A 14,148-nucleotide genomic window follows, 5' to 3' on the forward strand; every position below is an offset into this window, starting at 1 on the left:
CCATAACCTCAGTATACAGTTAAATACCTGCATTTTACAAGTCAGCATTTTAATCCACAGTTAAGCACCAAAAAAAGAAGTATCCTGATTCTCAGAAGTGCTGTTTGCCCATAATTCAGTACACCATATGGCTAGGGAAGGACATATAGATTACCATTAGGATTGTAGGATGGCCAGGGAATCCACTGAAGTTTCCGCTGCAATTTTCCTAGGAAGGCTGAAAAAAAGTTGTTGAGTCCAGCAAGTGTACTGTCTTGCAGCAATCTCAAGGAGCATGGATAATTAAATTCTAGGAATACACCTATTTGTCTAATCTGGGACTACAGCTCTTTGGCTAATGTCACTGTCAATTTTTAATACAGTGATGACAACACCTTCAAAAAATACATACTTGGGTATGAAAGGATCTTAAGTTCAGTTCCAGGATATCCACTGAAGATCCATGGCAATGTATCCATTCTCTCATGCTAGATTTTTTTTTTTAATTATACAACTACAATGAAAAACAGTATAAAAATATAGTTATACAACAATTTCCAAATACCTGATATACAAAACAGTGAGTCATGATGTTTTATTGCTAAATGAGCCAGTGGCAAAACAAGTCAGTAACAACCAAATGATGAATAGATTATGTGTCAGTGATATTTATTAATGGCTTACTATTTGTAAGCAACCAAGCAACAGAGACACCCATGGGCATGGGCTGATCCACTGCCATGGATCAGGAACCTCAGCAGCAGTAGTTTGGGTGGAATACTCTGAATAAAGCACAGCAGTGTTGCTCTCTGGTCGAGGCAAAAGACCAAAGAGAGATGAAGCACTGAGGTACTCAAATCCAGTTAGCCAGACTGTCAGTGACTGAAAGTTTTCCTGAGAGCTGAAAGATAGGTAAAAATACTTCTAGTGGGAAAAAGACAGAGCTGGGATAAAAGGGACAGATAAGTTACTGCATTCTGATGTGAACTGAAGCCAAACTTTTGATATTTTATTTCACTAGAGTTTCCAATCACGGAAAAGGAAAAACAAAAAGAAAAAAATAGAAAGAAAGAAACTGCTGCTTCTGACAACCTGGAAAACTACTGTACTTCAGTAACAACAATATAAACTTTGCTAAAATATTACACTCACAAATTATTCAAATAAATCAACATTCACTCCATTTACAATACAGTGCACCAGCTAACTTCTGTTGGGAATGCTGCCCACCATTTGCTGGAGCTATAAAAGATGAAGGAAAGTAACTGAGATTATCCAGGCCTTTTCCATTTGAAAAATCCCTTTCTAAAATAGTTTGGAGAAGAAAAGACTAGGAACAGCATGTTCTTCACTTCTTGAGTCTTGAATGGCTGCAGCAAGTTTGGGACATAATTGAGTATTATTAGAACATGAATATATCCAGTTTGAGCTCCAGATTCAGTTTTGAAGAGGCATATTAAAAATACTAAAATATTCCCTGACTTTCTCTATCTTATCTCAAAACTCAAAACAATAGCCTTCCCTCTCAGTACCATGTCTGAGGGTTTTGATACTTTTTGCTTTCTTTAAAGGATGAATGAGGTTTTATTTCTTCAAGGCTCCTCTGCTGATTTCTCTAAAGTCTTTCATCACAAACAATAATAGGTCTCTCTCTGCAAATAAACTTGATATGATTAGAGTCTGTCTATCCTCCTGTGATTTTGCTTCACTGACAGACTCACTTTTCCTTATACTACTTACTGCATCCAAAAAGTCTGTAGAGCATATATTTGTAACATTTCCAGCAATCAGATATGATTAAACCACCAAATGAACCAACAGCAAAGGAAAGGAGGAGGATACAAAGCACTAAATAACAAAACCAAACCAACCCACAAAAACTGCTTGCCTATGTTCTTCTTTCTGTGATGTACTTATAAGGATATTCATACTAGGAGAGAATTAATTAACCTACTCCCCTTTATGTAACAGAACACACAGAAGCAGATGTCTTCTACCAAGTCTTTTCTCCATGTCAGAGTTCCCTGGATCTGGCAAGTGAAGGAGTGCACACAAGCATCAAGAAACAAAGTTAGTTTACTTCTCTTTTCCCCCTACACAGGCAAGTTAGGACAATTCCAAGCAGGGTACCCCAGTAAGCACCACAGCCTGGGGAAGGATTCACAGTTCCTTAACAACCATCCTAGAGATGGCATCATCTGTTGACAATTTAAATGTTGCAAGTGGAATGAGTTACAAGTCATCATGGTTAATCACAAAATTTGAAGATTCTTCTCAGGCAAACCATCATAGTTGCTTGAACTGTTATAACAAAATAAACCCTGATTATGAAACTATTCTGAGTTTTCCCCTTCCACAGCACTGTCTGTTACCCAGAGAAACAGTTCCTCGTTTAAAACCACAATGTGGGTTTTTTTTTAGTCCAAGAGCCTTTTTTAATAGTCAAACAAGCTAAGGAGCCTTCTAAATGGTCTTATCTCCTGAGTACTAAAAAGTCCACCTGGGAGTCCAGGTGGGCAAAGAAGCCTGGAGCCAGGTAGTTTCAGGAAGAATGCAAACTCACCAATGACTGAAAATGAATGTCAGATGTAAGCACAGGAAGGAGAAGAGGATAGGTGCAAAAAGCAATTGTCACTGTTGTCAAGGCAGCCTACAGGCTCCTGCCAAAGGACCCACCTTTCTTATCTCCTGCCGTCTGCAGTGATCCTCATTAGGAAGTTAATATTCACAGCATGGTGGAAGGAGCAGGTAGTCATAGACTTGAAAAATTGTTTTAAAGGGCCTAAGTCCCAATGAGGGAAAAACATCTCTATACAGAAGGATCTTCACTAAGTCTGCCATAGGAGGGAGTTGTTGCAGCAGCTTTTTTTCGTGCACTCTTTCTGACAGCTGCTTTAGCTTGATCAATAGGGGAACATATAGACACAATATAAGTCTTGGTCTTGCACCACTGAAGTGCAGAAGAGGACAGAGGCATCAATGTTCTCACAACCTGTGCTTGGACATACTGTCAGAATGATTGTGTGGTCCAACCACACCCTTAATGATGCACAGTTTTATGCACCTTTTAAGTTGACTCCTTGCCAGTAGTCTCCTGCCAAAAGTAAGGGCTGATATGAATTAATTAATTTAGTCACAAATTGAACTATATTCTAATGTAATCTACTAAATGAAAACAGCTATTAAAATATTTTTCTATTTTGATTTTGTGGATATATTGCTTTTAGAGTTGTTCTCAAAGTTAGCTAAACCGTGTTTACCATAAAACACTTCTTTAAAGTAGTGCATGAAGTGAAATGAAATACTGCTACCATCTGTGAATAATGTAATCAGGAAAATGAGGAATAATGACTACATCATGGTAATTTAGGATGGAACACAGTGAATTACAATTGTCAGCAGCTTGGTTTATAGCTCACAAACTTGAAAAAAGCACAGCATGTAAAAAGAGTGGGGAAGGATTTAATCAAAATATCATTACAGAAGAGAACGTAAACGACACATGGCATTACTTTTCAAGAGTCTACCACTATTATTTGTATCTTGAAGTGTAACTGAAAACTTACCATCACAGACACAGAGAAAGATAATTTCAGTGACACAGGGCTACTCATGCACATCACAAATCCACTCAGTTTAGCTCATAACTAATAATAAGAGTAATAATTCCATCCAATTCTTTGGGGTTGTGGTAGGTAGGCAAGCAAATAATCTATGGAAATTCCACAAGATTATTTCCATTTTCTAAGTTTCCTGTCTATTCATAGGCCAGAGGTGCAAGTCAGTATTTTCCCTGCCCAATATAATGACTTCTATTGAGGAAAAAAAGAAAAAAGAAAGCAAGTTGGTAGGACGCTGTTCTTCCCTACTCTGACATTCTTTAGAGGGGCTCAGCATGAAGTTATCTTTAGCAGATTTGTGAAAATGAAATATCCTTTGAAATAGGGAAAGAATTCCATACTCTTTAAATCTACTTCTTGCATTAGACAAGGAAATTCAAGCTCCTGCTCCTGAAAAGATGCTTTTTTCAACTCCTTTCATTTCTTGTTCCATCTCTATTCTATGTATTTTTCCCCTCAAGCATTTCCATAATCCTTTCACTGTTGTATGTGAATACCTCTTGGCCACTGATATATTTCTCTTTGCATCATCACAGTCAAGCAGAGAAGAAACAGGAACTGGACTAAAAACAGAGTTATTTTCTCTGGTTACACAGGAAGCTTTGGTGGATCAATCTCAGCTACCAAAGTGTTGTTCAGCAATCCCTCCTCTCAAAGTTTCCTCTGTAAACATAGATGTTTAAGAACAACTTGTCATTTGGAAAAATTTACTTGTCTATATAAAATGTTTTATGACCCATTTCTCCACAGGCCAGAAACTTAACAAACATTTCTGAATTCCAGTTGGTATTATGTTGTTCACTGATGAAGACAACTGTCCTTTTTTTTTTCTCCTGTCATAAAGTATTTCTTCCACCTAGAATATTCATGTTCCTCTAAATTACTGCACTGACACAGAAGCAAAAACCACCTGGAAATACCCAGAGAAAATATAGTATCTGCCTTCAGAGAGGGTAGCTGCTGGCACTGGTAATAAATAAATAAATAAACAAACAGATAAATGTATACATGTGTAAATAAATAAACGCTGTTCACTGGATTTTTTGTCACTAGAAATCCAGATACTTTCCATATGTTCCTGCTTTCACTCATCTGAGAAAAATCATAATGTCCTTGTTCCATTCTGCCATGATAGCACACTGGATACTGTACCAAAATCTTTTAGTAACAATTAGTTTAAGTTTTGGGTTTGTTGGTTTAGTTTCTTTTTTTTTCAATCCTGACTCTTTCATAAATAATTTTGTTTCATAAAAAGAACTTTTTTGGGGTGAATAGCAGCAGAAGCTGAGAAAAGTATTTCAGTTGATGAAACTATATCTTTTTATAAAGCATTTTCTTTATGCTATTCACTGTATAAAGGTGATATTTCAACAGGAAACACTATAAATTATGCTGCATCACCTTATAAAAATCTAGATTTTCAAAATGTAACAATCAATCAAGATGACATCTAGGAAAATTTCCTAGAAGCCAATAAAAAGCCTATATAGAGTGCACCACCCTGTACTGCTGCCCACTCCTTCTTGCTCCCAGGCAATGGTGCTAAAACCTGGCTCTCACTTCTATTAGCATTTGGCCTCTCTGGAGAATTATGAAGGTGAAAAAGATCTAAAAATAGGTGTTTCACATAGCTTTCCGACTTGAAAATATCTGTCATCACCCTGTCTTTAATTTAGACTCATTAGAAGTACATGACAGCCTTGTACTTTACAGTGTTCATGATTATGTATGTCTTGGAAACGTACTGAAAACACCACGACAACAGATTTCACCAGAATTTATCCCATTCCCAGAACTGATTAGGCAATGCTAAATAAGAAGGCATCTTTTGGAGCACCATGGCAATAACTAACAATAAATATGACTAACATAAAATTTAACAGACCAAACAGGCATCTAAGATCAGCAAAGCAAATAGTCGCTCAGTGAAAGAGCCAGCAGAAGGCCAAGAAAAGTGACAAGAGGAAAAACATAACAGAAACTTTCATAAGGAAGAAATAACTATCATGTTACCAAAGTATACAATTACCTAGATGACCACAGTGGTTGTAAAGGGAATCATGATCTGCATGTTTCACAGTCAGACCTGCTATTCCAGAATCAGCTGCAAGTGCTCAGTCCACCAGCAGCACATTAAACACAAATCTGAATTTAGAGCAATGTAGAATTATTGAGAAATTTGACTTGATTTTGATTTAACTACATCACTTTTCCCTTCACCTCAGTAAATGGGTATCACAATAAATGTAGGTGTCACACTACAGGCAAAACAATTCACAAGTAGAGCACGCAAAGCTGGAATTACAGTTTTTAAAGTGCTCCACTCTGAACATGAACTTCAATCACCACTGACCATTTAGAGATTTAGCTGAGGACAAACTGATATTTTCAGAAGGTCAAGCAAACACAAATTGCTGAAAATTGCTCAAAATTACAGAGCTTTAAAATAAAAAGTAAAACTGCTCAAAATTACTGAGCTTTAAGTAAAAAGTGCATGTCAACCAGCCCTTCAAACATTACTGAGATAATCTTCTGCTTGACTCTGATTATTTCCTTTAGTATGAAGAACAGTGGTTCATTTTAAAGAAAAGGAAAGTTAGAGAATGCATTATTTTAGAGATTCTCAAAACACAGACCACAGAGAAAATTTCTAACATTCTGACTATTCTTTTAGGGAGGTGACTCTATTAGGAAGGTTCATCAGTGTTATCTGCAAGGGAATATTCAGCAGAATAGCAAAATACACCAGGATAGAGTCAAACCAGCAACTTCCATAGGAAGATTATGAGCAAGGGAGCAGCAGTGGGGATGATGGGTAGAGTATAGTAGCACATGAAGGAATATGTGTTTCAGGCACAGAAATTAATACCACCTGCTTGGCCAGGTTTCTTCTGCAATAGCAACCAAGGCAGAAAGAACAGAAGTTGTGTATGTCCAGATAGGGTCTCAAATGCAGATGGGCATGAGGCAAGACTGAGGAACTGGAAAGTATTTCCAGGTTCCACAGCTCAGCCTCACCTTTGGGAGGCAGATGCAAAAAACACATTCCTCTGAGGATCCTGGCAGTTGAGCTATTTTAGATATACATATTGAATGCAGAGCTAGAACTCCAAATATTTTAACAAACAAGGAAGACATGAGCAAACGTGCTATCTGACATGCAAGAAGAATTTTTTAATGCATCACAGTCTAATAATAAATTTAACCACTTTCTGTATAGGAAAAGGAAAGCAGTCAAAGAGCTGACTTGGTATAGGTCCAGACCATGACATTTAAAATTTAAAAACCTTAGTCCTATCAAGATCTTAGTCCCATGGGTTTGGTGGGGGCAGAAGCAGGGATCACCAAGTATGATAGCTTCTTTAAGGCTGCTGATATGTGATGTATGAAATCACAGAGACAGAGAAGATCATGTAGGCACAGCACTAGGCACATAAAATTACTAGGCAAATATTTAAAAATCTAAATCTTGAAAAAGAAGTTTGAAAAACTAGTTATATTCAGATGAATTTTGCATCTCATATAAGTCATAAAACTGCAGTAATGAAGGTTAATGGTTAAGGCAGTTATAAACTCATAAAATACTATGCTCAAAATGAAAATTATCAGGGACCTTATAACTCTGTCATCTTTTCATAAGCTACTGACCTTTATTTCTCTCAAGATGAAGTTCACAGTGGAATTCATCAGTAAGTAGTACAGATATATCACTTACCTTGCAGTCACAGCTTCCATGAACTCGTCAAGAAGATCATCATAGGCTTGACCTCTAATTCTCTTGTGTCTCAGCCCAATATACAAAGGATCTTTCAGCAATTCCTGTTGAAAAAAAATGTTTGAACCATTACATGAGCAAGTTACAATACTGCACTCTTAGTTAATAAGAAGGGGACAAAAATGCAGTGTTTGAGGATTAACCCAAGCATATGAAGTACATATCAATTTATCCACCTCTACATTAAGACCAGAGAAACATAAAGAGATTAAAGAAACACCCTTTTATATCAAGGCAAGGGGATACCCTAGTCTCAAAGCAAGTGTACAGATTCTAAGTGAAAAAGTAAAGTTTACTCTGGGATGTCAGGTTTCAAAAGTATCTTTCAAAGCTTTATTTTCTATTTGTCTTTTATATCCTGAAAGTGCTCTGACATTTTACAAAAGCCATTTTCCTTATTTTATCATCATGTTTCACAAATCTCTCCCAGAGCCCATCATTTCAACTGTGTTGATGAGCTGATACTCAGAAAATGCTGTTTTCTAAAATTCAATATGCCAAAACTCACACAACCCTTTTCCCTTTTCCTTCCTAACTTATTAGATTATCAATTTAGATTCTAGAATTCTTAATTTCAGATATCCATGTTCCATCAGTTCAACATGATTTCTGAATTTGTCTGTGCTTAAATCTTCTTCTTTCCTCAGCTTTATGATCCATACTTCCCATAAATACACTAAGCCTGTATCATTCTGTGTCTTCACTGCTAGAAAGTCTGATGTATTTCCAAATTATAACTTACAAATTACTAAATTTGTACTTCCCCACAGCAAGTCTCACACTTCCACTGGCTCTCCCAGGCACTCAGGTATAAAGACAGCCTTTGTTGTTATTTCCCACACGCCTCTGAAAACAAATAAGCTTATCTCCCCATTGTATATAGTGAGCAATCCTTCCACATATGCCCAAACAGCTTGCAGAATAGATCAGAAGTTTGGCTAAACATTTTTCATCCAAAAACAATTTGCAAACTCAACAGGGTGGCAGAATTTTTTTGTACATCAGCTTCAACTAGAAAAACATTGTAAAGAAAAATACAGACCAACTTGCTTTTCCAAGAGAGAGTCTGCAGAATGTAAAATGAAGCAAAAAGTTTGGAAAGTTTTCTCTGCTTGAGACAGACTGGGTAACAGAAATCTGATTGCTGAATTTTAGAGAAGTGCCTAAATTCCCATCCCAGCTTTTTCTTACACTGCAAAACTGAAAAAATTCCTCTGAGTCACAAGCCCCTGTTAAAGAATGATTTGAATAAGCATGAAACTTAAAATATTTGGTGGTATCCTGCCTTCCCGGGAATATCCTGATGCAGACCTATAGATAAAGATGTTTGTCTCTCCACTTCCACAAGGATGTAAAGAAATAAGATTAGAATGTTTTAGAAAATCAAGCAGTGTAAAAACTGAACTTTCTTGCTAAATGAAACTTGCTAAATCAATCACCAATTCAGAACAATTTTTCATACACTACTTACATCTATTCAGAAGTTGTTAGTTCAGCTTTTTGAAGAAAAACACGAATAAAGCTCAAAATTAAAATTCCTTTGTAAATGAAGGTGACATCATTACACTGTATTTGATTTATTCCCTTCACCAACTCACTCTAGCATTCATGTCTAAGTAGTATATTTTGTTTTTCACAAATAATTCTGCCTGTGTTTTCATTCACATTATCCTAAATATTCCAGCCAGATACTGCAGGAAGCACTGGCAAGAGTTTTATCTGGTATCCATCGAAGTGATTGTCCCTTTTGTATAGTCTTCTTGTTTTGATATAATCACTTCAAACTTTGTAGTCAAGCTGAAATTATTTTTAAATTTCCATTTTGAGTTTTTCTAGTTATTAAAAATGACCTCAAGACAACCTGAAAAATCAAGGATAAATTTATGTATTTGGGACGTGAATTCACAAGAAGTGCAAATTAACTTTTTACAACAGGAAATCTTCAGGCAATTTTGGAGAGCCCATATGAGTTGTCTTATGCTTCCCACCAGACTGAGCACACATGGTTGGAAAGAAGAACTGCCAAGACTCAAGAGTCTCTATCAGGAGCATCATGATAGGACTCAGAAACAGCAATCTCATTTCTAAAATCCCATTGCTGCAGTTTTCCAGGCCAGTAGGCTTCTGCTATTTCATGTCCTATGCATGGATATTGCATGCTCCACTATCCAATTCAGAGTAAATAACATAACCCCTTTCCAACTCCCCTAATTTTTCTTCCTAAATTGATTTGCTATTTTCAAAGAGCTCCCACAAGCCTTTAGTAAGCAATGCCTGTTTTCTCATTTTATAAAATGATGCTCAAAATGAAAAAAAAAAATAAAATCTTTGGTCCCTTTTTTTCTTAAATTCTGAAGACATGTTTCTAAAACGCTTTGCAGCCAGACTGAACCAGTCTGATTCCTTCAAGAAGGCAGTTTAGATGGGCAGTGATTCTGTGAAAGTTAAGAGAAACAGGAATCACAATACTCTGTTCAAAAGGTGCTAAACCAGCTGTGAGTCTCCCTTGAAACGTACATAGGCTCTGATACTCCTTTTGCTACTTCTGTGTTTTTCACGTCTGTCAGCATTTAAATCTACAGTCAACACAAAAACTCAGAACTCCAAAGCAGCTCCATTTATAGGACCACTGCTTGACTTTATTCACCTATCTTTGATGCTGAAATTTCATGTGAAATATTTAAAACAATTATTACAGTGTTTCTGGAGTATGTAGAAACCTCTAGCCTGTGATGTCTCACAAGCAGAGACAATTAATTTAGCAACACATCTCTGATGAAAAGCTTGGCCAGCTATATACTCAGAGTTCAGAATTCCTTTACAGCTCAGTGCATTCTGCTTAACAAATGTTACAGTTTGACATGAAATAGCCCCAAAAAGTTCCTTTATGGACCTGTTTGGAAGAACGTATGAAGAGGCCCGTGGCGGACACAAAAGAATGAAACCTTCAGCAAGTGAAAAGAACAGTGGTCACGTCTGTGCCCTGAGTGGCAAACCATTGTGCAGCCGCTCCCTTTCCAAAGGCCACTGAAGAATGAATAAGCTGCTTAAGCACATTATCCCTTATTCAGGTCAACACCATGCAAACCAGGACCATGGTGCTTGTTTTTTTTAGAGGGTTCACACTTCTTGAGAGATTAACATTTGCTACCAACTATTTCAAGGCTTTCACAATAGATTACCAAAAAAAAAAAAAAAAAAAAAGCTCCGTGGTACAAACAAGTATGCCAAACTGACATGATGATTAGGTGCTTTTCCTCAATGACTTGGGTTTCTTTTGTTACCCAGCTTGCTGTCAAAGCTTAAACTTTGTTTGGAAATCAAATCTCCCTCAAAACATAACTCTCCTTTTTCCAGGTTGGTGGGTTTGTTATGCATATCCTGTGACATTGAAAAACTCTTGATGACTGCTTATTTTTAGACATGTTTATTTGAAGACTAAAAAAAAAAAAAAGTTCTGAGACATTTACGTTTACCAATGTGGCACATTGAAGCTTTAACAGAAATAGTATTTTCTATGAGTAAAGAGCTTATTTGAAGTTCTGTTAGTGGAAAGATCATGTAGCTCTATTCAGAATTAGCTGTGCAAAATAGAGAGTTCTTTGAAGCAGCACCTGAGCGCACTAAAGCTGTAATGACTGTTGGGGGTTTTAAGAAAAAGGCAAACCATTTATGCCATTTTACTTAAAGAGATCAGCAAACCATCAAAGTTCAAGCAAGGCTGAGCTGTACACCTGGCTCTAATTTAGCTACAAAAGCCAAACCAGTGAGAAACAGAAAACTGCACACTTAAATATTTCATCAGTTGAGCACAAACACTCTGTAATCTCATTTATTCCCAAACTTGGCACTGAGATGTTTCGTTGGAATAAATACATACTTTTGTGAACACCTTCATGGAAAATTGCAGGGGAACATCCGCAAGATCCCGAGCCTTTCCACTGACAAAGATGGAGCAGAGATAGTTCAGAACCAATCAGTGCTACCTAGACAGTACCTGGTGTATGGTAACGCTCCAGAGTAGAAACTAACCCCATGCCATTAAAATGCCAAAACACTCCAGCAGTTCTACAGTGGGAAATGATTTGCACTAGAGCCACAGATATAGAGCTAAAAGAGAACTTTATCTGTATGGGACGTCTGAAGCTTTGGGACAAAGACATACCACGTGCTAGAAATAAAACACATTTCAGAGCAGGATTCATCTAACAGCGCACACAGTTACCAAGAACACCAGGGGTAGGCCACTGTTTTTGCAAGTCTTACTATTTTCTTACACTAATACACTCTAAGTCTTGTCTCAGTTTTAACAGGTTGGGAAGGTCTGGTGAGCACAGGAGGGTTTCTGATCTCCAGGAGAGTTGCATATTCCAAACTTTTAATTTTGTTCCACAAGACTGAAATTTCACTTGATGTGAAGCTTTTTCCAATAGAAAAAGCTGGTTAGGAACATGCCAATGTTTTGGACTTCAGCTTCCATCAATACTCATTACCCAGTAATCAATCTGCATTCATTTAAACTTTCAGTTTGTAAGCACAAACATGCTGAATCATTATTTTCTGTCCTTCAAGAACTGCTTACAGCTGCAAAGTGTTTTTTACCGCATTAAAAAGAGTGCATAAGACTTCAATTTATAGCAGACTAGAAAGCCTTTTTCTTCTTCAAATAAGCTTGTTTTGAAGTCTGAAATACAGTATAATGCCCTTAAAATGTGTAACAAACTCTGTGTTTCTAAGTGCTAAGTGAATTTTGGATGAGTTGAATGCTACTAATTGGGTTTGAGGGTGTAGAACACTTTGCAAAAGTAAGTTGCATAGCCAAAGATTTTTTTTGTGAAATTTTGTTTTCTTTGAATTACACTAGCCATATGACACATTCACTAAGAAGAGATCACGGCCCCTCCTATCTAAACACCAGTCCTTTTGTCTATTCAGACAAAATTCTAGACCTTCAATAGTCAAGAGTTTAAAAGATAATACATTCATAGTGCTCCTTTGTCATCAATCTTGAATGCAGTGCCTGGAGGGAACAACTTATGTGGAATAAAGCTATTAGCAAAGAGTATTATGAATTTTTGAGGCAGTTCAAAATATAAAAATGTATTAAAACTCTGGTGAAGCAGTATCCTAATGTAACAGAAAAGCAGTTATGGTGTTTAAAAGTTCTGCTTTAAAGGATTTAAGGTTGTGGTAAAATATATAGAGAATATATTCTCTTTCACGTATGTATAATGATACTATAGATTTACACACACGGACTAGACTTTTAAAATGATTTCTCCTTAAAGACAGGCTTCATTTATTCAACCCAACTAGTTCTTTAATTTCATAAGGTTATTAAAGTGTCAATGTGACCTTTACATCCTGTGCTTGCTTCTGCTCAGGGAGCTTACTCATTCCTTAACCTGAAGAGGAATTACCAGTTGTAGCTTTGAATGCTCACTGAACCCTGTTGCTTATATTCTAGTGATTTCCCACGCATGCAGACAGCCTCACCCAGCTGAAAAACTGTCAGCTCCAGTGAACTTTAACAACAAAATAAAAATCCCTCTAATGGCTGGAAAGAATGCCTCATGAAGGAATCTTGTAACACGCTATGAAATTACCACAGCCCATCCCCAAGCAAGACTTCACAAAGCCAGGCTGTGCCAAGGACATTCTGTGGGACGTTTCTGGCACATGTATGTGGCACTGAATAAAGACCCCAGTGTGTGAGTGCTGTGGGCAGACAGTGGCTGTCTGCCAAGGGGCACAAGCCTCCAGCCCACTCGCACAGCACCATCTGCCTGCATCCCTCCATCCCGTGCCATGGCTACTAGAAGGGCTCTTCCAGGAAGTCAAACACATTCCTGTGAGTGAGCACGCAAAGCTAAAGAGCGCCCAGCCTCCTGAGGGTAACATTTACAAACATACCTGAGATACACAAATGTGTGGTTACGTGAGCACTCATTAGCAAGGGAGTACCAAGTGCAAAATCCAAAGACAGAAAACTGCAGCAGCAAGGGGGAAGATGCACTTCATTTTTCAGATTTGTCAAGGGGCTGCTTTCTCTTCCAAGTCAGACAATGCATTTGTGTTTGGGACGTGACTCACTTGTGTCCACATGTCAGTTTGTAGAACCAAGTGACAGATGAAGAGCTCAAGGGTTGTTGATAGTGCAGGGGCAGAGAGCAGTGTTGCCTTCTAGTGAGAGTCTCTAGATACACCTGAGTCACTCTCATAGCTAAACTCCAAAATTCTGGAGCAATTTTCATTTTATAGCAATTATACTTTTATAAAAGGTTTATCTTATGATTTCTAGGTGTAATTCAAGATTTCTGAGCACTTTAAACACACAGTAGCAGTTACAGCCGGGGTCCATTAATGATGCATATGCCCAAGAAGTTCCTTTTGAAACAATCTGGAATTCAAAATGACACCTTAACTTCTTTATTTGGTGAGCTCTGAAAACTACAAGTAATACAGACTACAGCTAGGCTACCTTTATATTGCCATACTTGATATGGAATACTAAAAATTAAAAATGTTGAAAGCAATAATACATCTGACATCAGATGAATTATATATTTTTCAGTGCAATTTGGCTTCTGTTTCACCTGCTCACTTTTCCAGAACACAGTATAAGAGATTCACACAATAACAAAACTTTCTCACTAAGTTATCATTGATGGTAAAAATATTCTTGCAGTAAATTTACTGGGACAATCTGGCAAAAACTGCTCTGTGCACCTTGATCTTTATGGCAGTTTCCACTCAGGAAAGACCTGGGAAGAG

The 14,148-nt window shown here is 37.3% G+C and overlaps 1 protein-coding gene across 1 annotated transcript in view; it reads right to left on the minus strand.

The window, feature by feature from the left end:
* ME1 (malic enzyme 1) overlaps positions 1-14,148 on the minus strand; it is a 154,236-nt gene that overhangs the window by 61,381 nt on the left and 78,707 nt on the right. The window contains exon 6 of the mRNA XM_062488615.1: positions 7,315-7,418. Coding sequence (XP_062344599.1) covers positions 7,315-7,418 — 104 coding nt within the window. The remainder of the gene's footprint in view (positions 1-7,314; positions 7,419-14,148) is intronic.

This window comes from Cinclus cinclus, chromosome 3, assembly GCF_963662255.1.
Source record: "Cinclus cinclus chromosome 3, bCinCin1.1, whole genome shotgun sequence".
Lineage (NCBI taxonomy): Eukaryota > Metazoa > Chordata > Aves > Passeriformes > Cinclidae > Cinclus > Cinclus cinclus.